Here is a 24,015-nt window from a genome sequence, read left to right as displayed (position 1 = left end):
CTTTTGAGTCCAACTTCTTTCATTAGCATAATTCTTTTGATATTCATCTGTGTCATTGCATTTATCAGTATTTAATTTCTTTTTTATTGAATAGTATTCCATTCACCAGTTGAAGGACACTGGGTTGTTTCCAGATTTTGGCAATTATGGATAAAAGTACTACAGATATTCACAAACTTTGTGTAAACATAAGTTTCCATTACTTTAAGGTAAATATCTAGGAGTGGGAATGCTGGGTCATAAGTGTATAACAGACAAACTGTATTCCAAAGAAGCTGTACTGACATTATTTGTTGCTTTTTACTTTTTTTTTCTCCTACTCTTTTTACTCTTTGTATTTCAGTTAGGTAATTTCTGTCAACCTGTCTTCAAGTTTACTGATTCCTTTCTTGGTTGTGTCAAGTCTACTAATGAACCCATTGAAAGCATATAGTGTTTTTTATGTACAACATTTCCATTTGACACCTTCTTACAGATTCTGTCTCTGTTGTTAATGTGTTTTGTTTGCATTTTTCATAGAGCTTAACATGTTAATGATAGTTATTTAAAATTCCCCATTGGATAACTCTGACAGATGGGTTGTTGCTGATATTTTTTTCTGCGATTGCTTTGCTTTTTGACACTGGCTTCTGTTGCAGCTGCTGCAGCTTCATTATGTGTCTATATATCTGACTGAGTGTTGGTACTGGGTGTAGAAAAAAAGAGACTAAAGTAAATAGAATTTATGCCTAGAAATAGTCATGCCTATTCCTCTGGTAGGCCATTTAGGACATGAGCTGGGTTTTGGTTTTGTGTTGCTCTCATTACCTACAGTGAACCATTGGCTTAGAATTCCTTAGGATTTAGCTTGTGCGCAGGGTGGCAGCTGGGGTGCTAAGGAGTTTTTATTTTTGGTCTCTTCCTGTTTCATCCTCAGCTTTAGGCCTCCCCTGTGTGCCTGTGCTTTAGAAGGGCTCTCTTTCCTTCTCCTGCCTATCTTCCAGCAGTAGACTGGTGCTTGCTTGCCTGGGGAGGGAAGGCCAAGTCATTCTTTGTTGTCCTATTCCATTCTCAGCCTTGGGCTGGTCCTCTGTCCCTGGTCCTCAGTGACAGGCTTGGTCAGTGATACTGCCCCTTCTCATGGCATCCAGACTCTGCCTGACACCTTTGGCAAGTCTACAGTGGAGAAGGTTTCCTCCCCTTCACTTAGTGTAGTGGTAGGAGTTTTGTAATAATAATGGCATTAAATCCTGGGCTTAGGACTGTTTTCTGCACCTTCTCCAGGAATAGATGGGTTTTGTTTGCTCTGTTCCCAACTGTGGTGGGTATACACTTATACACAGCAGGGATTGCTGCTCCTCCTCCTGCAGTGTAAGGCTTTTGTTCTGGGAGAAATAGGTCTAGGTGGGGCTTTACGCATTTTCGACCATGACAGTAGCTCCCCTCCTCCAAGCCTACCCTTCTGAGGGAATGGTTCTTCCCGTTTCCTGCTCTGCTCTCAGTCTTTCTGTTGGAGGTCTGTTGGAGGTCTGTGAACTTAAGTCTGTGAATGTGTGCAAGTTCTTTTTGTGTCTGTGGCTTTACGCTGTTCTGTACTGTCACACTGGCCCACATCCAGCTATTATCAGGAGTGCATTACATTTTATGTCTGAATACTTCTTTCCCATTTGTATAGTGCCTGGTATCGCTTTCTCCCTTGAACTGCCACAGGGAGCCAGTGTTCATGTCCTGTCACTCCTTAGGAGAGTCTGTCTTTCCTTAGATTTCAGACTACTTGGTTGCCCTGCAACCTCAGCTCTCTGATGGGTTCAATAAAATTTTGATTTAGTGTTTTTTTTTCAATTTGTGTATATTGTTAGAGTATGAGTGATGCTCATACTAGCTTTCTATATTTAGGCAGAAGTGGAATTTTGAATATAAATATATTTTTAAAATAAAAATAAGAACACATTCCTTTGCAAACAGGAAATATCCATGTCTTAGCTGTTAGAGTAAGGCCAGTTCCTAGGGAAAAGTAGGTAGACACTGCTTTTTTCTTTCTTAGTACCCTCCTTTTCAGTTTCAGTTTAGGACTATATGGTTAGGCTCCTCCTAGGGTCTGTTACTGAGGTCTATGCTCACAAAGGATTAATGCCTAGAAAATATAAAAAACTGCATATTAGTAAGTAAAAGATAACCAAATAGAAAAATGGGCAAAACACATGAACATTTCACAGAAGAGAAAATATGAAAAAGTGGTCCAACCTAATTTTGAATCAGGGAAGAGAAAATTAAATCATAGTGAAATAATAATTTACACTGACTAGATTGTTTCCATTTTTAAAAATGTGATAATAGTTGATATTGGTGAGTATGTGGCTTGATGGAAACCATTTTGGAAAATAATTTGGTATTTTTTTAGTGTGCACATGCCGTATGTCCTAGCAATTTTCTTCCTGGTTATTTAGCTTAGAGAAACTCTTTGCCTTTTGTACCAGAAGACGTATGCAAGAATGTCCATACTAGGCTTGTTTGTAATAGACTTCAACTGTAAACGACTCAGATATCTGTCAACACCAGCACGTATGAATTAGATATTGTATTTTGTTTAATGTGAAGATGAATAAACCCAGATGCAGTCTTAGCAAAAAAGTCAAGATTTAAAACAAAATAATGTAATCTATATAAATTTGTGAAATATGCAAAACAGCATAAAGGGTAAACAAAACAAACAAAAGGAATGATAGTACAATTCAGAATAGTGATTATTCCCTGAGGGAGGAGGACAAGGAATGAGGTCTGGGAAGGGGACACAGGAGCATCAGGGGCTAATGTTCTGTTTTAAATTGGGTATGTATTGTTCTTTTTCTTAAAGATATTTTACTTAACTATTATTTTGCACCTATTTAACATTTAATAAAATATTTTAAAAGCCAAAATTTTAAAAAATTAAATTATAAAGTTAATGTGTGCTAATATTTTAATGAAAATCAATATAGAATGATATAGACAAAAAGTTAATAATTTCCACCCATCATCCTGAATCCTGATTCAGAGGCAACCAATATAATAGTTTATCTAAGAATACACAAAGATATAAAAACAGATTTTCTGTTTAAAGTTTAAATAAAAATTGATGTGTGCTCTGCAACTCTACAATTACTCTGCAACCATAGTTTTTAAAATTTAAACTATATTATTATATAGGTTAAGACATATTCTAACATAGGATTAATAGTTGTCTAATATTTCATTGTATGGAAATACCATAATATATTCACCCATTCTCCAATTGACTTTTTCTGCAATATATATATTTACACGTATTTCCTAAGTACTGGTACTTTGATTTTGGTTAGATTCCCTAAGGTAAGATAGTTAAGTCAAAGTTTATGTTCGTTTTATATTTTAATGGGCAATACCAGATTCCTTTCCAAAAGCTTAGCCACCATGCCCGGCGAATTTTTGTATTTTTAGTAGAGTCCAGGTTTCGCCATGTTGGCCAGGCTGGTCTCGAACTCCTGACATTGTGATCCACCTGCCTTGGCCTCCCAAAGTGCTGGGATTACAGGCGTGAGCCACTGTGCCCAGCCAGGATCAAGTATCTTAATATATGTTTATTAACTTCTTCTTGGATTTGCATATTTATAAACTTTGTTCATTGTTTTTCTTTTCTTATTAATTTGTAGGAACTCTTCACATGTTGGAAATCTTAACATGTCTGTCTGACAAATGTGCTATAAATTGTAACCCTCAATTCTATACCTTAAGAAGGGAGACTTTCATGAACATTCTTAATTTCTAAAATGTTTAAAAAAGTCTTCTTTACAGGAAAAACATACAAATATTCTCCTAAATTTTCTTCAGAATTTTTATTCATTTATTTTGCTTAGATCATGAATCTGTCTGCAGTTTATTGCTAAATATTATAGAGGTATAGAAAACTATATTTTCTTTCATATGACTGGACAGTTATACCAGCACTATTCACTAAGTAAACCACATTTCCCAAATGAATTTATATATACTTTTATCACATATTAAGTTTCCAAAAATGTTTGATCCTTTTGTATTCTCTGAATTTTTTTTACTAATTGACTTGTTTGTTCCTGTGGACATATTATATTATTCTGTTTTGATTCTACTTATTCTAAATATATCTGGAAAGGAAAATCCTCCCTGTAATTTTTTAAAAAATACATTTTTGTAACTATTTGGGCAAGTTTTTGCTGCATCAGTGATTTTAAATTATTTTGTTCGTTCCTGTGTAAACTTGTTTGAAATTTAGATAGAATGACATGCCAGTTATATTCATTCAGGTAGGATTGGCACTGTTGTGATTTTAAGTTCTTCCTTCCACATATAAAATGAGGGGAGTCAGGAGATCATCCATGGTGCATCTGAGCACAGAATAGCTGCTGCCCCATGTTCACCTTCCAGATCTGACATGAGAACCTCGCTTGTGCCCTGTTTTAGCTGGAAATATTCAAGGAACAGAATTCTGGGAAAAGTGATCCAGCCTAGCTATGTCAACATATTGTAAAGCTATCACAGTCCACCCTATATCAGCCTGGCACCTATATACACCCTTTTAAATGTTACTTAATATCCAAATAAAGACAACCTTATGCTTGCATCTACAGTGATAAAACTAATCTGTGTACAACTGAAAACATTCTCTCCCCTTCTCCAAAAGTGTCTCTTTTTTGTCTTGAGTGATATTCTTTCTTTTCCAACTGATTCACATTCCCTTTAATATTTTTAAAAGAAAACGAAAATATGATATATATATATATCATATGCATATCAAAAAGAAAAATTCACAATATTTTATCCCTGTTTATGTAGCTGGTCACATGGTTGTATCTGGTTTTGACCACTGCCGTCTTACACCTGTCTGGTATTCTCTTTCAGCTCAGCAAACATCCCATTTGGTTGTGGTTCCTTGTCTGATAGGGTGACCCAAACATTCATTCCTCAAGATCTAAGTCATTAGTAGTTCTGCCTAGATTAGGTGGTTGTAGTTTTCCATTTACTTAATCACCTTGACACACCCTAGAGGATCACCTGCATTGCAGACATATTCCTCGTTACTCCATTGGATAGCAGCAGCCCAGTTTCCCCTTAATACTTAGAATGCAGCACACTAGGCAGTGTAGTAATCCTCCTTTCCCTGATGATTCAGTGGCATATGAGGAGCCAAAATGGCCTGGTGGCATTCTCAAATTCCACTTCAATGGATTTGTTGTTGTTTCTCCTGATGGAAGCATTCCTCACTCTGTTTAGGTCTGCATTGATTTCTTTCATCAGTGTTTGTTTGTTTTGCAGTCTTAACATATAGATTGTATATATGTTTTGTTAGATTTATATCTAATATTTCACATGTTTTGGTGCCATTGTAAATGAAACTTATGAAAAATATTTTAACTTCTATTGTTCATTGATAGTAGATAGAAATATGATTGATTTTTGTATATTACCAATGTGTCCTTCAACCTTCCTAAACGCTCATTAATTCTAGGGCCTTTTAAATATATTTTTTGGAATTTTTTTTAGGTAGCTACTCATGTTGGTGAATAAACACAGTTTTATTTTTCTACCTTTCCAATGTATATGCCTTTCATTTCTTTTCTTTCTTTCTTTCTTTTTTTTTTTTTTTTTTTTTTTTTTGACTTACTGACTTATTGCATTAGCTAGGACCTTTGGTTCAATGTTGAATAAGAGGAAAGAGAGTGGACATCCTTTCCAGATTCTCCATTTTAGGGAGAAAGCATTCTGTTTTTCATCATAAAGTATAATGTTAGCTGTACTATTTTTGTGAATGCCATTTATCAGATTAAGGGAGCCTTCCTATTATTCTAGTTTCCTGGAGTTATTATAAATGGACTCTTACTTTTGTTAAATGCTTTTTCTGCATGTATTCAGATGATCATATAGTTTTTCTTTTTTTTTGCCTGTTGATATATTATGAGTTACTTTGGTTGATTTCCAAATATCTCACCTGCTTTGCATTCCTGGGATAAGCCCAACTTTGTCATGGTGTAATATTGTTTTTATGTTTTACGGTTTGATTTGCTAGTATTTTCCTGAAGACTTTTTTTGTGTTTATGTTCATGACAGATATTGATCTGTAATTTTCTTTTTTTGTGATATCTTTTTCCGGTTTTAGTATCAGAGTAATGCTTCCCTTATAAAATTATTTGGGAAGTGTTTTCTCCTCTTCAATATTCTGGAAAAGTTTGTATAAAATTGGTAGTATTGCTTCCTTAAATGTTTGCTAAAATTCACCAGTGAGGCCAACTGGACCCAGAATTTGTGAGGTTTCTAAATACATATTTGTATTAGTTTTTAGTTTTTTTTTTTTTGGGGGGGGGGGCTTTTATAACAAAATATCCAAGAATGGATCTTACGGTTCTGTGGGCTAGCAGTCCAACATCAAGATGTCAGCAAAGTTGATTTCTTCTGAGGCCTCTCTCCTTGACTTGCAGATGGCCGTCTTTCCTCTGTGTCTTTACATGGTCTTCCCACTGTGTATATCTGTGTCTTAATCTCTTCTTATAAGGATACCAGTTATATTACATTAAGGGCTATTCTAATGACTTCATTTTAACTTAATCACCTCTTTATAAACCCTATCTCCAAATACGGCCACATTTAGAGTTACTGGGAGTTAGGACTTAGTGCATATGTATTTTTTGGGGGGTGACACAATTCAGCCCATAACAATATTCAATTTATTTAATTGATATAGGACTATTTAGGTGTCTCTCTTTTTTTTAATGAGCTTTGGCAGTTTGTATTTTTCAGTGAATTTGTCCCATTCATGTAAATTGTCTAACTTATGGGACTAGAGTTGTTTGTAATATTCCCTCATTAACTTTTTAATGTCTATCTTAATTGATCACCTCTCTTTTTTTTCAATTTCATAAAATGTGTCTTTGTTCTGTGTTTCTTGATCAGTTTAGCTAGAGACTGTATCAATTCTATTGATATTTTCCAAGAACTAGCTTTTAGTTTCCCTTACTTTCTCATTGTTTTCAATTTCATTGATTTCTGCTCTTTATTATTTCCTTTTTCCTTGTTGCTTTGGATTTTATTTTATTTTTAAATTATTTTCTTAATTTATTAAGGTGGAAACTTAGATTATTGATATATTAGATTATTGATATATTTCTTTTTCATAAATACAACTGGCCCTCCATATCTGTAGATTCTGCATCTACAAATTCAACCAACTATGGATCAAAGATATTTTAAGAACAAAGATAACAATACAACAACAAAAAATTACAAATTTTAAAAATATAGTATAACAACTATTTACATGGCATTTATGTTGTATTAGGTATTATAAGTAATCTAGACATGATTTAAAGTATTTGAGAGAGAGCATGTGCTTATATTATATGCAAATACTATGCTATTTTGTGTAAAGGACTTGAGCATCTGAGGATTTTGGTATCCGTGGGAGGTCCTGGAACCAATCCCTTGCAAATACAGAGGGACAACAGTAGTACAAGCATTTAATACAACAAATCTTCCTATAAGTACTGCTTTAGTTGCATCCCACACATTTTGAGATGTTTTTATTTTCATTCAATTTATAATGTTTTCTCATTTTAAGTAGCAAAAGGTGGAACAATTTGAACAACAATCTAATGTAGCAGTGGATTATAGTATGAAGTATAAAATCATCATCCATGAGTTCATACTGATATAAATAAATGATTAAATATGTTAATAAATGGGTAAGAAGAGACAAATCTCCCATGCAGAAGAATTCCTGATAAATTACATTGATATTCAATTTTAAAGGAAGTGGATCATAATTTCCCACTTCTTAAGTGTGGGTTGCACATAAAATCTTTCAAAGAGTACAGTATGGCCAGAGGAGTACAAAGAATAACTGCATAGTAGAGAAACCTAATAAACACTACTGCAGCCATGTGATCAGGTCACCATCAACTGTCATACATCGTGTTGGTAGAATATACCCTTGATACTATGGATAAATATGGCACTCTACCTCTGTGATCTTATTCCTGAAAACCCATAACCCCAGTCTTAATCATGAGAAAAAATTAGACAAATTTCAATAGTAAGGCATTGAAGAATACACCTGGCCAGTACTCTTCAAACCTATCAAGCTCATCAAAAACAAGGAAAATCTGAGAAGCCATCATAGCCAAAAGTTGCCCAAAGAGACTTGACAACTAAATGTAATGTTTTATCCTAGATGGGCTCCTGAAACAGTAAAAAGATATTAAGGAAATCTAAGAAAACCAAGATACAGTATGGACTTTAGTTAACAAAAATGTGTCAATATTGGTTCAATACTAATGAATGTACCATCCAAATGTAAAACATTAATAATAAGTGAAACTTTGGCAGGGGATATATGGGAATTCTAAGTGCTCATTTTTTTTTCATGTAAAACTTTTCTAAAAAATACAATCTACACATTTTTAACAAAATGTCTTCCTGTTTCTCTTGTGACTTCCCCTTTGATCTGTGGGTTACTTAGAGGTATTTTCTCCAAATTATTTTTATTGTTGTAAACCTTACATAACATAAAATTTACTATCTTATCCATTTTAAGTGTATATTTCAGTATTATTAATTATATTTTTAAAAATTTGTTTGTACCTTTGGAATCATTGCCAGATCCAATGTCTTGAAGTTATTGCCATGCTTTCTTGTAAGAGTTTTATAGTTTTAGCTTTTACTTTTAGGTAATGGATCCATTTTGAGTTAATTTTTGTATATGGCATTAGGTAAAGATCCAATTTTATTATTTTGCATGTGGATATCCAGCTTCCCAGCACCATTTGTTGCAAAGACTGTGTTTTTACCATTAAATGGCCTTGACAACTTTTTCGAAAATCATTGGGTTTTATTTCTGGACTCTTTCTTCTATTCCTTTGGCCTATATGTCTGTCTATGCCCATACCAGACTGTTTTGATTACTGTAGTATTGTAGTAAGTTTTGAAATCAAGAAGTGTGAGTCTTTTTTTCCCCATATTTTTCAGGATTGTTTTAGCTATTTGGGATCCTTTGAAATTCTATATGAATTTTAGGATGAGTTTTTCTATTTCTGCAGAAGGAGTCATTGGGATTTTGATAAGGATTACATTGAATCTGTAGATCGTTTTGGGTAGTACTGATATCTTAATGATATTAAATCTTCCAAACCATGAACATGAGATATATTTGTTTAATTCTTTCTTCAGCAATGTTTTGTAGGTCTCTTTGTACAAATCTTTCCCTTCCCCTTCTTGGCTAAGTTAATTTCAAAGTATTTTATTTCTTTTTATATGTTATTGTAAATGAAATTGTTTTCTTAATTTTATTTTCAGATTGTTCATGTGAGTATATATAAATGCAGCTGATTTTTGTGTGTGACTTTGTATCCTGCTACTTTACTGAATTTATTTTTTTAACTGTGTGTGTGTGTGTGTGTGTATGTGTGTGTAAAATCCAGTAATCTTTAGGATTTTCTACATATAATATCATATCATATTTGCAAACAGAGATGTTTACTTTTTGCTTTCCCCAGTTTGGATGGCTTTTATTTCTTTTTCTTCCTAATTTCTCTGACTAGGACTTCCAATACTATGTCAAATAGAAGTGGCAAAAGTGGCATCCGTGCCTTGTTTCTGATCTTAGGGGAAAAGCTTTTACTCTTTCAACATTGAGTATGTTTGCTGTGGGTTTTCCATATATAACTTTTATTATGTTTAGGTATCTTTCTTATGTTCTAGTTTGTTGAATTTTTTTTCTACAAACAAATAGGCCAGGCATGTTGGCTCATGCCTGTAATCTCAGCACTTTGGGAGGCCAAGGCAGGCAGATCACCTGAGGTCGGGGAGTTCACGACCACCCTAGGCAACATGTCTCTACTAAAGAAAAAGTACAAAAATTAGCCAGACGTGGTAGCAGTTGCCTGTAATCCCAGCTTCTTGGGAGGCTGAGGCAGAGCAGGAGAGTCACTTGAACCCAGGAGGCAGAGGTTGCAGTGAGCTGGGATCACACTACTGTACTTCAGCCTGCGCAACAGTGAAACTCTGTCTCAAAAAAAAAAAAAAAGAATATATTCTTGAAAGGATGTTGAATTTTGTCAAATACTCTCTCTGCATCAACTGAGATAAGCATGCCTTTTTTTCTGTTAGCGTATTGTATTACCTTGATTTTTGTATGTTAAGTCATCTTTGCATTCCGGTAATAAATCCCACATAGTCATGGTGTATGATCTTTTTAATATGCCGCTAAATATTTGCTTTGGTACTATTTTGTTGAGGATTTTTACATCAATGTTGAAGATGGATATTGGCCTTTAATTTTCTTTTCATGTAGGATAATTGTCTGGCTTTGATATTGGGATAATGCTGGCCTCATAGATTAAGTTAGGGAGTGTTCCCTACTCTTTAATTTTTTTGAACAGTTTGAGAAGTATTGGTGTTAGTTCTCCTTTAAATGTTTGGTAGAATTTACCAGTGAAGCCGTTGGATCCAGGGCTTACTTTTTTGGGACAGTTTTGATAACTTATTCAGTCACCTTACTAGTCATAGGTCTGTTCAGATTTTCTATTTATTTGTGGTTTGGTTTTGGTAGTTTTGTGTTTCTATAAATTTGTCTATTTCATTGAGGTTATCCAGTTTTTTTGCATACAATTGCTCATAGTACGCCCTTGTAATCTTTTTTATTTCTTTAGAATTGGTAGTAATGTCCTCATTTTTATTTCTGATTTTAGTAATTTGAGTCTTTTCTCTTTTTATCTTAGTTTATATAATTAAAGGTTCATCACATCATTTTGTTGATATTTTTGAAGAACTTGATTTTGGTTTCATTGATTTTTCTCTTTTTTATATTTTATATTTTGATCTCTGCTCTAATCTTTACTATTTCCTTCCTTTTGTTAGCTTTAGGTTTAGTTTGTTCTTTTTGTAATTCGTTACATTGTAAAGCTAGTTTGTTTATTCGAGGCCTTGTTTTTTTTCATGTAAGCATTTATAGCTATAAATTTCCCCCTTAACCCTGCTGTTGCTGTGTCCCATAGTTTTGATATGTTGTATTATGTTTTCACTTATTTCTAAATGTTTCTAATTTCCCTTGTAATTTCTTCTTTGATCCATTGGTGTTTTAAAATTATATTGTTTAATTTTCACAAATTTGTAAGTTTATCAGTTTTTCTTATATTTGATTTCTATCTTTATCTCTTGTATTTGGAGAAGATACTCTTTGTGATATCAGTCTTTTATCACTGATTGATACTTAGTTTATAGCCTAACACATGCAAAATATTCCATGTGTTCTTGAATATGTGGTCTGTTGTTACACACAGGATTCTGTATGTATCTGTTAGATATACTTCGTTTATTATATTGTTCAAGTCCTCCCTTTTCTTACTTCTGTCTGATTGTTCTATCCACTAATGAAAATGGGATATTGAAGTCTTCAATTATTATTGTAAAACTCTTTCTCTCTTCATTTCTGCCAATTTTTGCTTTGTGTATTTTGATTGTTACTAGGCGCATAAATGTTTATAACTGTTATATGTTCTTGCTGTATTGAACCTTTTATGATATATAATGTCCTTCTTTGTCGTTTTTAACTTTTTAAAATTAAAATCGATTTTATCTGATATTAATATAGCTATTCATGCTCTGTTTTGGTTCCTGTTTGCATGGAATATTTCTTTTACTTTTAACCTATTTGCGTCTTTGGATCTAAAGTGAGTCCTTTGTAGACAGTGTATAGTTGGGTCGTGTTTTTATTTTTTAATCCATTCTGCCAATCTTTCTTTCAATTGGAGAGTTTAATTCATTTACATCTAAAGTAATTACTGATAAGGAGAGACTTCTGTCATTTTGCTATTTAAAAAAAATATTTCTTGTAGCTTTTTTGTTCCTCATTTTTTTTTTTGCCTTACTGTCTCCTTTTGTATTTAGTTGCCTTTTGTAATGAAATATTTAAATTCTCTAACAATTTCCTTTATGTATTTTTTTTAGCTATTTTCTTTATGGTTACCATGGGCATTATATTTAACATCCTAAACTTATCACTCTAAGTTGAATTTATGCCAGCCTAATTCAGTAAAATACAAAAAAAAAAAAAAAAACTGTGTTCCTTTAACAGTTCTGACCCCATCTTTTTCATTTGTTGTCACAAAATTACATTTTTATATATTATGTGTTCCAAAACATAAAATAATATTTTTAATGCTTTAGTTTCTTATGTAGAAAACAAAATGTGGATTTACAATCTAAAGTTATGGTAATTTTTTTATTTTTAGACTAATAAATTTAGGAAACAGTCATCTCTTAAATCATGTAGAAAAGAAAAAGTGAAGTTACACATTATTGTTACAAGAATACTAGCTTTTATAATTAGTCATGTATTTACTGAAATCTTAATTTCTTTATTTTGATTTTTTCTTTGATTACATTAAAGTTGTCACTCAATTGTCTTCTGGCTTATATTGTCCTTGATGAGCTTTTGGATCTGAGGCTTGGTGTCTTTCATTCATTTTGGAAAAAATTCTCAGTTATTATCTTTTCAAATATTTCTTCTGCCCAATTCTCCTTCTCTTCTATTTTAGGATTCCGTTTACAGGTGTAATATGTTAGTCTGTTTGATATTGGCTTGTAGTTCTTGGATGGTCTCTTCTTCTCTGCCTCTGTTCCTCATCTACCTTTTTTCTCTGTGTTCTAATTTGGATAATTCCTCTTGATCTATTTTGTAATTCATGAGTTCTTTTCTTGCTTCTGTAAAATCTACTGATGAGCTTATCAATAACATGCTTAATTTCTTACAATTTTTTTTACTTTAAGCATTTCCACTTTATTCTTTTTATGGCTTCCATCTCTCCATTGAAATTCTCCATTTGTTCATGTATATTGTCTACTTTTCCCACTGCCTTTTCACACATTGATTATCACTATTTTAAATTCATCACTTGACAGTTTTAACATATGTTATATCTCTGTCTGGTTCTGTTGATTGCTTTGTCTCTTGGCAACTTTTTTCTCTTTTTCTTACTTCTGTGTGTACTCTAATTTTTTGGTTGAAAACTGAATATTGTATAGTCTAGAGATAGAAGTAAAAATGTCTTATCCGTGGTTTCACTCTTCATAGTTTCAGTTACGTGCAGTCAACCACAGACTAAAAATGTTAAGTGGACAATTCCAGATACAAACAATAAGTTTTAAATTGCACGCTGTTCTGAGTAGTGTGATGAAACCTCACACTGTCCTGCTCTGTCCTGCCTGGGAGTGAATCATTCCTTTGTCCAGCATATTCATGCCCTATATGCTACCTGCCTATAAGTCAACTAGTAGTCATCTTGGTTATCAGATCTACTGTTTTGGCCTCACAGTGCTTGTGTTCAAGTAACCCTTATTTTACTTAGTAATGGCCCCAAAGAGTAGTGATGCTGGCAATTTGGATATGCCAAAGGGAAGCTATAAAGTGCTTTCTTTACATGGAAAGGTGAAAGTTCTTGACTTAATAAGGAAAGAAAAAAATCATATGCTAAAGTTGCTTAGACTTATGGTAAGAATGAATCTTCTATTCAAGTTTTGCTGTTGCACATCAGAGTGCCAAAGTTATGGCCACAGTGCATGATACATGCTTACTTAAGATGGAAAAGGCATTAAATTTATGGGTGGAAGACATGAACAAAAATGTGTTTCAGTTGATGACGATCAGGTTCAGTACTATCCAGAGTTTCAGGCATCCACTGGGGGTCTTGGAACATATCCCCTGCAGATAAGGGGGAGCTATTGTAGTATTTCTTACCTAAGTTCTAGACGCTGAGGTAAATAGGGATTGGCATGACTCTTTTGTTGGTAGGCCTTCAGTGTGAGGAGTTGCATTAATTTACTCAGTAATGCAGCAGGGCTTGGGTTTGATGTTGCTATGGTTACCCTTAGTGCACCACCAGCTTCAAATTCCTCCAGTGTTACCTTACACGTAGAGGATTTGCCTCAGTGTTTACTCCACCCTCTGCTTTAGCTCTTCCCATTGTACATTCACCTCAGAGAAGGTCTTCTCCATGATCTTGTCTAATTCCCAGCAGTAGAGAGCTCTTACTTATGATTACCTTGCTTGCCAACCTGGTTGGGGGTGACATTCTCTGATGTCCTTGTTCAGTCTCAGTCTTAGGAAGGCCTCAGGTGGTACCTCCTTTGTTATTTTGTCCATTCTGCAGGTGTAGGGAATATCTTATGGCCTGGGTCCAGGATGCTCTTCTCTCTTCCCTACCCCCAATGTTAATGAGTCTTCATTTGTGCCTGGAGTATGGCAGAGTTTCATGCCTTTTCTCAGGTTCTTATGCTTTTGGTCCATTAGGGAAATAGGGAAAAGCATTCTGGGCATGCTTTGTGCCATTCCTGTGGATGCTGTTTTTCCCCTTCCCAAGCTTGCCCCACGAAGGAGGATTTCTCAAGCTCCTCACCCTGTCTGCAGCTTTTCTCCTGAGCCTCTGATGAGGTCCTCACATGCATTATCTTTTCACTGTTTGTTTTTAAACCTTTCTTGTCTTCATTAATGTATGTATACATGCCTTTGTCCTATGGCAATAAGTTGATTTTCAACTGTCTGCTTTGTTTCTTGCAGAATTCGATTTAATTATAAATTGTTGCTGTAATTATGTACTTTTGAGTTTTACTTTTATTTTCTTAGGTTTATAAACTAATTTTTTTTAACCTCATTCTATTGTTTTCTTATCTCCTTGTGAACTCTTATTTAAAATAATTTATTTTCTTTTTCTTTCGACAGATGTTGCCTACACAGTTCATTTTCCTTTTTAAGCTTATCTTCCATTTTAGAATAGATTTTAAAAATTATTCTGCATGCTATATTATATTATTATTTTTTCTGTGTTTCACGTTTTTTTCCATTTTGTTATGAACATGCATAGCTTTTTCTATCTCTTCGGTTTTGTTGATTGAGCAGGAATGAATTCTTCCTGATTTCCATGTTTATTTGGATCTCATTATCTTCCTTTGTAAACTATATTTTGGAGGGCTGCATTTTTTATTTTGCCTGAGGACAATGATAAGTGTGCTGAAGGAGTAGGGGCCAAGGAGCAGGATACTCAAAGGGCATGGTGTGGCTGAAATGTTAAGCAGATATCACAGATGCCCTTACTCAATATCAATCACGCCCTTCTCCTAGTGTACCTTCCTGTATGGCCCAGGCAGAAAAATGAAAAATTACATTTTCAAGACTTCCTGGTAGCTTATTTGGGATTTGCCAATCATATGCACTTAGCCAAGATGTAAATGTGTAGAGAGGCATCCATTTTATTGCTATGCATCATAGCAGGCTTGGCGTTCCTGGTCCTCATTATAGGCAAGGTGATGTGTTACTAGAGCCAACAGTCATGGTAGTGACTTTTTCATTTCTCCATTGTTGCTCAAGTGGTGTCATCTAGGAGCCAGTGGCTAGAAAAAATGGTCTCCACCTTCCTCAGTTTCCTAATTGTGGCAAAGACAGAACTTTTCTTGGCAGACCATTATGCAGTGTTGTTCTTGGATCATAATGAGAGAGGCATCTGCTCTTCAAGCCCACCCAATGGTGATACAAGCACCAGATAGATATATCAAATCCCTTCCTGTAAACAGGCTGAAATGATTCCCATGATCTACAGCTGAAACCTCACCTTTATACTTTGATTGGAATTCTTGGACCAGGCTACAAGAAAAAGAGACCAAATTCAGAATGATGTTAATGATAAAGGTATATATTTTCTACCATAATGGAAGTCCAGAGATAGGAAGGATTCCAGGTTCAATATGATCAGTTGCTAATGTCATCAAGAACTTAGGTTCTTTATGTTTTTCACATTTGCTATACTCCTTCCTTTTATGGCCATAAGAGGGCAGACTATGATAATTAGGTCCTTATACTTCTTTGTTTATGTCTGTACAGAGGGATGAGGGTAGAAGACAGGTTTGCTTCTGTTTTTTACAAGACCAGCCTATTTCTATGGTTGGCACAAATCTCCTACCTATTTCTGAATTATTCACTGGAAGGATCTTACTGTGGAATGATCGCAAATGGCTTTAACTAACCAGAGAGGTAGAATCAGTGTTGGGGAGTCAACACCAGTGTTTGTTACAGTCATTCTACATTTTCATTTTTTTTCTCTCTTCATTCTCCCAGCTTTTGTACTAGCAAAGGTGGAACACAATGGGAAGGTCTAAGGGTTTTTCTGTTGGGCATCAAAGATGATCAAAATGGCTTCTACGCTTGTGGGAATTTTTTCTCCCCTTCCAGTCTGCTTAGACCTCCTCTCATACTAAGGTTAGGGGTATTTGTGAGAAATTTTAGGATTTCTGTGCCTGTCTATCCCAAGCAAGAGCCCTCACTTCCAACCCTACAAAGAGCCTCTGGATATAGTGGAGTACCAAGATAAGATGTGCTTCCCAGGAATGTGCAGATTCTTAGAAATTTCCACCTCTTTCTTTTGCTGTATTGTTTTGTATATATCTTTTTCCTGGTATTAACTTGATTGTTGTTCACATTATTTGGCTTTGCAAAGAGATTATGAGTACTTGCTTTACTTGAACATCTTACCTCAAAATTTTGAAGCTTTTAAAATATTCTTTTACTGTTGACTTCTAGATTTATTGCATTTTGGCCAGTGGACATAATGTATAAAATTTCAGATATTTGGAACCTTGACTGTCAACATGACCTAAAAGATCATAATTAAAAATAAAAAGATTGTATATGTGCTATTAAATATTAATAGAATGTTCTCCCCAATTATTGGTTGCAAGTGTCCATATGTATCCATTATTCAGTCTTATTAATTATATTGCATAGATCCTCTCCATCCTTGGTGTGTGTGCACGTGTGTGTGTCCATGTTCAGTCTGTTTCAGAGTAATGAAACAGGACGTGAACTCTCCACATTCCCACATCTCAGACTCTAGGAACTTCCAAACACTTGGTCCCAGGGAGGGCAAAAGTTCTCTCTTTTTCCTAATCCAAGCCTTGTACGTTCTTGCCTTGGCATAATTTTCAATCCATATACCCAATTCACATTATAAAACTGAACACTTCTCAATCCACAGCATTCGTTATGTTTATAGCACTGAACAGTTTTCTCCAAGGACAGTGGATTTTGTATAATTTCAAGGTGTAAATAGCCACTATTTTTCCAAAGGAAGCCTCTTTCAAAGTAGTAGACTCTTCACCCGTGGAAAAATAAACTTCTGTTTACCCTTAAGTGGCTGTGCCTTTAAGAGAAACAGAAACAAAAATAAAATCTCCCTTCACATATATACCAGTAACTTACATATGTGAATTTTTCTCTTCCTTAGATACGCACAAAATTGTTTCTGAAGGAGAACTAGATCAATTGGCTCAGATTCGGCCATTAATATTCAATTTTCATGAGCAGACAGCCATCAAGCATTGTTTGAAAATGCTTGAGAAAAAAACAACAGCGTATGATATCATGCAGGAATTTATGGTAAATATTTTCTCAACAAAAGTCTATATGTGATTTATTTTTTTATATCATTGCCAGAGGGTTTCTTTTCTTTTCTTTCTTTATTTGGTTTTAGTACATTGTTTTTACTTTTAAATATTATATATATTTTAAAGTAATAGATGTACATGGTTAAAAAAAAAAAGCCAAATAGCATAAAAGGATATAAAATAGAAAGTCTCTCTCTTTCTCTCAAGACTTTCTAGGGCCCCTTTACACTATTCATTTTGTCATTTTGTCATGCAAACTTTTAAAAAAATTTGTTGGAATGCACTTTACATCCTTAAATTTGTTTTCCTCCTAGATACAATTTCCAAATATATTGTCAGCATGCATAGCAGTATCCCATTTTTTTAAGTGTTGCATGGTAATTATATGGATAAGTACCTTAATTTATTTAATATTTAATTTCTGAAATTAGGGTACTTATCCATATAATTAACTACCATAGAACACTTGGACATTTAGGTTGTTCTAGTCTTTGCTGTTATGAACAGCAGTCATCTCTCTTCATATACTGTATGCATATATTTAAATATTTTTAGAACAAATTCCTAGAAAGACAATATTAATATTTTGGGCTATCAATTTTTTGGATCTTTTCTCATCTCTTAAATGACAAATTATTTCTTATTGATTATTTAATTGGTATTTATTTGAGAACAAAAGAATATCTTTCCATATGTTTTTAAGCCTTTTATATTTTCAGTGAACTGCTGGTTTCAATTCTTTGCCACATTTTCCATTTTTTTTTTTTCTTATTGGTACTAACTCTTTTTTTTTTTGAGACGAGTCTTGCTCTTGTCCCCCAGGCTGGAATGCAGTGGTGCGATCTCGGCTCACTGCAACCTCCGCCTCCCGGGTTCAAGCGATTCTCCTGCCTCAGCCTCCCGAGTAGCTGGGATTACAGGCGCCTGCCACCACACCTGGCTAATTTTTGTATTTTTAGTAGAGACAGGGTTTCACCATGTTGGCCAGGCTGCTCTCAAACTCCTGACCTAAGGTGATCCACCCACCTCGGCCTCCCAAAGTGCTGGGATTACAGGCGTGAGCCACCGCGCCTGGCCGATTACTAACTCTTTAAGGAAAAAATTATGCCTTTGTGTGTCTTACATGTAGTATTTTTTCTGCTGTTGTTTGTGTTACACACAGAAATAGCTGATTTTTAGTGGTCAAATATGGCAATCTTTTCTTTTGGGGCTTCTGGGTTTGGGGCTTTCTGTGCTCTTTAGGAATGCTTCTTTTACTCTAGGACTGTAATAATTACTTCATGTTTTTTTCTAGTACCTTTATGATTTTTTAAGCATTTAAATCTTTGATGCAGCTAGAATTTAATTTGGTATAAGACGTTTGATAGGGACTCAGCATTATATAGCTATCCAATTGTCCCAAGACTCTCCTGAAACTTCTCTTGAGTGATGTAAAATGCCACTTTTATCATATACTAGAGCCTTACATATATTTTAATTTATTCTTGGACTTTTTCTACTGATTTTCTTATTCCTTTATTGGTATTGTTCTGTTAATTAGCATAGCTTCATATTATCTTTTAACATCTAATGAGACTCATCTGCCATCATTACTCATTCATAAATGAATTTTTTCTCATTATTCCTACAGAATTTTTTCCAGATTAATTTTAAAATTGATTTTCAGAAAGACTTGATCATTTTATTGTGCTACTTAAAACCTTCACAGGCTCCTTGTTCTCCATGGCAGTGGTTGCTAGGTTGGCTACACAAGAGTTACCCAAGAGCTTTGAAAATGTATAGATTCTCAGGCTTTCTCCACAAATATTCTAATAAAGTATGACTAGCTACCTCCTAATTTCATTTATATATGAAAGAAGATCGTTTATAGTTTTAGTCTGTTGTTGGACTAGATCATGTGCTCTGTGCTCTTATTACCATATTAGTCACAGTTTCCCAAAGGGACACGTATGCCTCCATTATTTCCACCCCTTCACCTTCTCTCCTCTTTCCTTCTAAGTACACACTGTTTTTCATATGCTAACTTCCAATGACTCACTAAGGCCCAGTTCAAGGGCTATTTCCCCTTGAGGAGCTTTTCTTCTTGACTTTTAGGTACAATCTAGTGCTGTCATTTATACTACTGTCTCCATACATTGGTCACATGGTATTTGATTACATGTCCTGTAACTACTCTGTTCACTCCTTAAGGATGAGGCCATTATCCAATTCATCCCTGTATTCCAGTGTCTGAAACAAGGCCAGGTACCTACTAAATGCTTAATAAGTGTTTGTTGAATTCACACTTGGTAAAGAAATTTTTTGAAAGGAAGGATTCTTAGGGTCCTAACTATAATTTCTTCAAAGGGGAAGGGTAAATTGTGAGACTGTTTGTATATATTTTTTGTTTATATGTTTTTGTTGTTGTTATTTTGTTATTTTTATTTATAAAATGATAGATCTGTGGTGGGTTCTGAGAAATGAATAGCTTGTGTTTCCTTTTTTATGAAAGAAGAACAAAATGAAGTTCAAGTGGAAAGTATCTCCAGAAAGTTTAACATTTTCTTATTAACCACCTCACTGATTGGCATGTGAAACTTGAGATATTTTATATAGCACTTTTTAAATGGGGATCTAGCTTCACTTATCATACAACACGTTAAATAGCAGGTCATGTTATATAGGGGTTTAAGGATCATGAGCACTAAACAAAGGCATATTTTTTCTTTTTTATTGGTTATAGTAAATACACAATTTATTATTTATTTATTTATTTTTAACCTTTTAAAGGCTTTAGAACTTAAGAATCTGCCTGGCGAGTTCAACTCTGGGAATCAACCAAGCAACAGAGAAAAAAACAGATACCGAGATATTCTTCCATGTAAGCTAAAAATGGTTTTGATTATTTTCCGGTTGACATTTAGAAAAAGTGCAAAGGGCACTGTATGGCTTTTTGTTTGAGAAGTTTTGGCCCGTGGCCATGATAAAGGGTTCTGGTACATAGCACTGGGTGATCGGACATATTCTAAGAAATGTGCGAGATATGAGAGAGTCAGGTCCTCTGTTTTCTGGTACATCCTTCAGCCACTGTCACAGGGTCCTTTACAGCAGTCCTTCAGCCTTGTTCTCATATATTGCTGCTTCTCAGAACATGAGCCTTCCAAAACATAAAATCCAATAGTCTGAGTCATACACCACTTTTGGTACCCGAAGCCTTAACCACCTTCTCTGGCTATTTTGTTTAGACACACAAAAAAAGAGCTATTTGCATCCTTCGTCCTGGACAATAAAGCTATTAATCTGCTCTCCAACAGGAGGCTGACTTTTGATTGTCTCCACAGAGCCTTAACATTGCTTCCCTGTGTTGGATGGGAGGGTAGTGGCACCTTCTATCCTCCCCACTCAGTTACTCTTAGGAGTTATCCGTCTCCGGCCATTCAAAGAGCAGAATCAAAACGCAGCAATGCAATTTTAATCTTAGGCAGGATATCTCATTCCATAACTCACATTCCTTTCAAAGTCAAAGTTTTTCAAAACTAAATTTACTATTTTACTTCCTCCAACTTGACCCTCATCTTATATTCTATATCTTATGTAATCACCAAGTTCAAACCAGAAAACAGGGAGTCAGTTGATTCTACCTGCATAATACCTCTGGGGTCCTCCCCCATCTCTCAGTTCCCACTGCTGCTGACTTAGACTGAGCCCATTTTACCTCTCAGCTGGTTACTGTCTTCTTCACTGCCTCCCTTTCTGATCATTCACAAAAGCTACTGAGATTTTCTTAAAATGCAAGTCAGAACATGTAGCTCTTCTTTTAAAGCTCTTTCTTGGCTCTTTGTTACTATCATGGTACAGTTGTTTAACATGGCATATGAATTTCACCTGTTTGCCTCTCTAGCCTTAGCTCTCCCACAAAACTTCTTTTGGTATCTAGAATTCATAATTCTTTTTTTTTGTTTGTTGGTTTTTATGCCTCTTAACCTGCAGTTCTTGAAAGAACTACTCATCCCTTCTTTGCTGAGGCAGTTCCTGCTATCTTTCTTAACCAGCTCCAATAGGCTTTTCTTATTTTCCTCAAAGCTAGGTTTGGTTTGGTGTTTTTCCAGTAGTCTCATAGCATCTTGTAACCACTCTCCCCTTCTACCAAACCATATTTTAATTATTTTCACTTTTGTTTCTCCTACTAGACTTGAGATAGTTATTATAAAAACCAGAGTGGAACACAGTGACTGCTGTCACTAGATAAATACCTTCATGTTTAGTTGGTTTATTAAAATTGAAACTAACTTTATGATTATAAAAAACAAGTACATTTCCAACATGGTTAAAATAAGCTATTCTGTTATCTTCTGTGGGGAGAATGTGGAGAAGTGCATTGATGAATACTTCTGAAATCAGAGTAATGAACCATGATTAGGCATTTTAATAAATAATGCTAATAATTTGTTGCTTCTCCCAAAATGTCAAAGGTCCAAAATTTATAATTTCTATTCCTGCATGTGCAGTTTGCCCTCAAGGAGACTAAAAGCAAACATGCCTTAAAAATTAGCCTCTCGGGATTGTAAGAAGCTCATTTTACAATAGTGGGTACACATAATATTTGATCTGACTTGAAGTTTTTATTCTGGGTATCAAAAGAGTTACAACTAAGAAATTCAAAGATAATAAAAAATAATGTTAAATCATTAAAGTAAGGGAAGTTATGTAAAACTTTTGGCTTTTCATAAAAGAAAAGAAACTATAATTCAACCATATTCTATTTAAAGGCCCATTGGTATAGCTACCTCATAACACAGTGTAATCTAATCTGAAACTCAGCCAACTTAAGCGGCCATCATAGAAAGCTCTGTGGTTTTTTTAATCACACATTTCTTGGCTTTATAGAAAAGGTTCCTGAAGACTCATATCAAGAAAGCTAAAGAAGTAATTTATTTGTCGTCTTCAAATGCTGAGAACACTAAATAGATGAATTCACACACCTTTGAACACTGCAAATATAGGGAGCCTTCACTTTGCATGGCCCCAGTATGCTCAAATATCAGTTACTGTGTTTAGCTAAATAACACCAGTCCCACAATACAATTCACATTTTAGTTACCACAATATATTCACTGCAAGTAATTGCCTAAAGTAGTAAGCATCTTTGCTAGCACTTTAGTCCACAAGTCCCTATGTAAATAACAGATGTGCATCATGACCAGTGACTGATAAATGTTACTTCTTTCAAAATATGTCAGTGATAGGTAACTGTGAGCCTCTTATTCAGTTCACACACAGCAAAGCATGTGATTGTGTTGTCTCCTTGTCTCTCAATCGTAAACCCCTATGACCTTTTACCAAAATGTATAATCAAGAGAGAGATTTGGCTGCGAGAGATGAAACTGCAATAAAGAAACAAAAAGTGATAATGTTGGAAATGAAATTTGAATGGAGTTATAGAAGAACTAACTGACCAGGGACATGCTGACACTGCTACTGCTCAAAAGACTCTAGAGCTGCAGCCTAAGGCACCTGTGGAAGGGGAGCTTACCAACATGAATGACCGAAGTGCTTGTGAGGAAAAGGATAAAGGCAACCTAGGGGAAGCAATGATGGTAAAAAACTTGACATTAAAGAAACTTTGGAGCTATTTCACAACAATATAAGTGCCAAGGATAAGAGGTGGAAACTGATCCAGACTTGGAAGTTAGCCTAGACATAGAAAAGATGCTCACTCTGTATTGTAAGTTATACAACAAAAAGAAGAGGCAAACACTGTTCAAACTACTCTTGGTAAGTTTTTTTCTTTAACAAATTAAATGTTTTAATTCCCAATATTTCTAATGTTTTAAATTACAATGTTTTAAATAAATATTAGTCTTGCTATTTTTTGCTTCTCTATATATGTATAGCCAGCAATAAGTGAGTTTTTAATGATTTCACAAAAAATGTTAAGAGCCGTGAAACAAGAATAATATTTCCTATTGATTACTAAGATCCTTTTGCGACCGGGCGTGGTGGCTCACGCCTGTAATCCCAGCACTTTGGGAGGCCGAGGCGGGCGGATCATGAGGTCAGGAGATCGAGACCATCCTGGCTAACACGGTGAAACCCTGTCTCTACTAAAAATACAAAAAAATTAGCTAGGCGTGCTGGCAGGTGCCTGTAGTCCCAGCTACTTGGGAAGCTGAGGCAGGAGAATGGCGTGAACCCATGAGGCAGAGCTTGCAGTGAGACGAGCTGAGATAGTGCCACTGCACTCCAGCCCAGGCGACAGAGCAAGACTCCATGTCAAAAAAAAAAAAAAAAAAAAAAAAGATCCTTTTGCATGGTTTCAACTTGCATGGTCATATTTATGGCCCTGTACCATCATGCCAAGCAAGAATGGCCTTTATTATGTAGTATAGGAATTTTTAGGTGTAAAGACAATATCTTCCATTTCTTTACCATTTCACAACTTTGAGGGCTAATAAAAGAGCGAGTCACACAGGTTCTCCAACTCCTGGCCTAATACTTTTTCTGTTACTTGTCTATCAGGGACCTACTCAGAACTAATAAAGGTAGTGACTTAGGTTTCTGTTAGCTTCTCACTTTTCAGAGCAT

At 34.9% G+C, this 24,015-nt stretch overlaps 1 protein-coding gene across 1 annotated transcript in view; it reads left to right on the top strand.

Moving 5' to 3' along the window:
- Positions 1 to 24,015, top strand: part of PTPN20 (protein tyrosine phosphatase non-receptor type 20) — a 105,686-nt gene that overhangs the window by 35,949 nt on the left and 45,722 nt on the right. Inside the window, exons 10-11 of the mRNA XM_054435556.1 lie at positions 17,292 to 17,443; positions 20,221 to 20,311. Coding sequence (XP_054291531.1) covers positions 17,292 to 17,443; positions 20,221 to 20,311 — 243 coding nt within the window. The remainder of the gene's footprint in view (positions 1 to 17,291; positions 17,444 to 20,220; positions 20,312 to 24,015) is intronic.

This window comes from Pongo pygmaeus, chromosome 8 (assembly GCF_028885625.2).
Source record: "Pongo pygmaeus isolate AG05252 chromosome 8, NHGRI_mPonPyg2-v2.0_pri, whole genome shotgun sequence".
NCBI lineage: Eukaryota > Metazoa > Chordata > Mammalia > Primates > Hominidae > Pongo > Pongo pygmaeus.
Note: the sequence above shows the minus strand (reverse complement) of the source record. Positions and strands in the feature narration are given on the sequence as shown.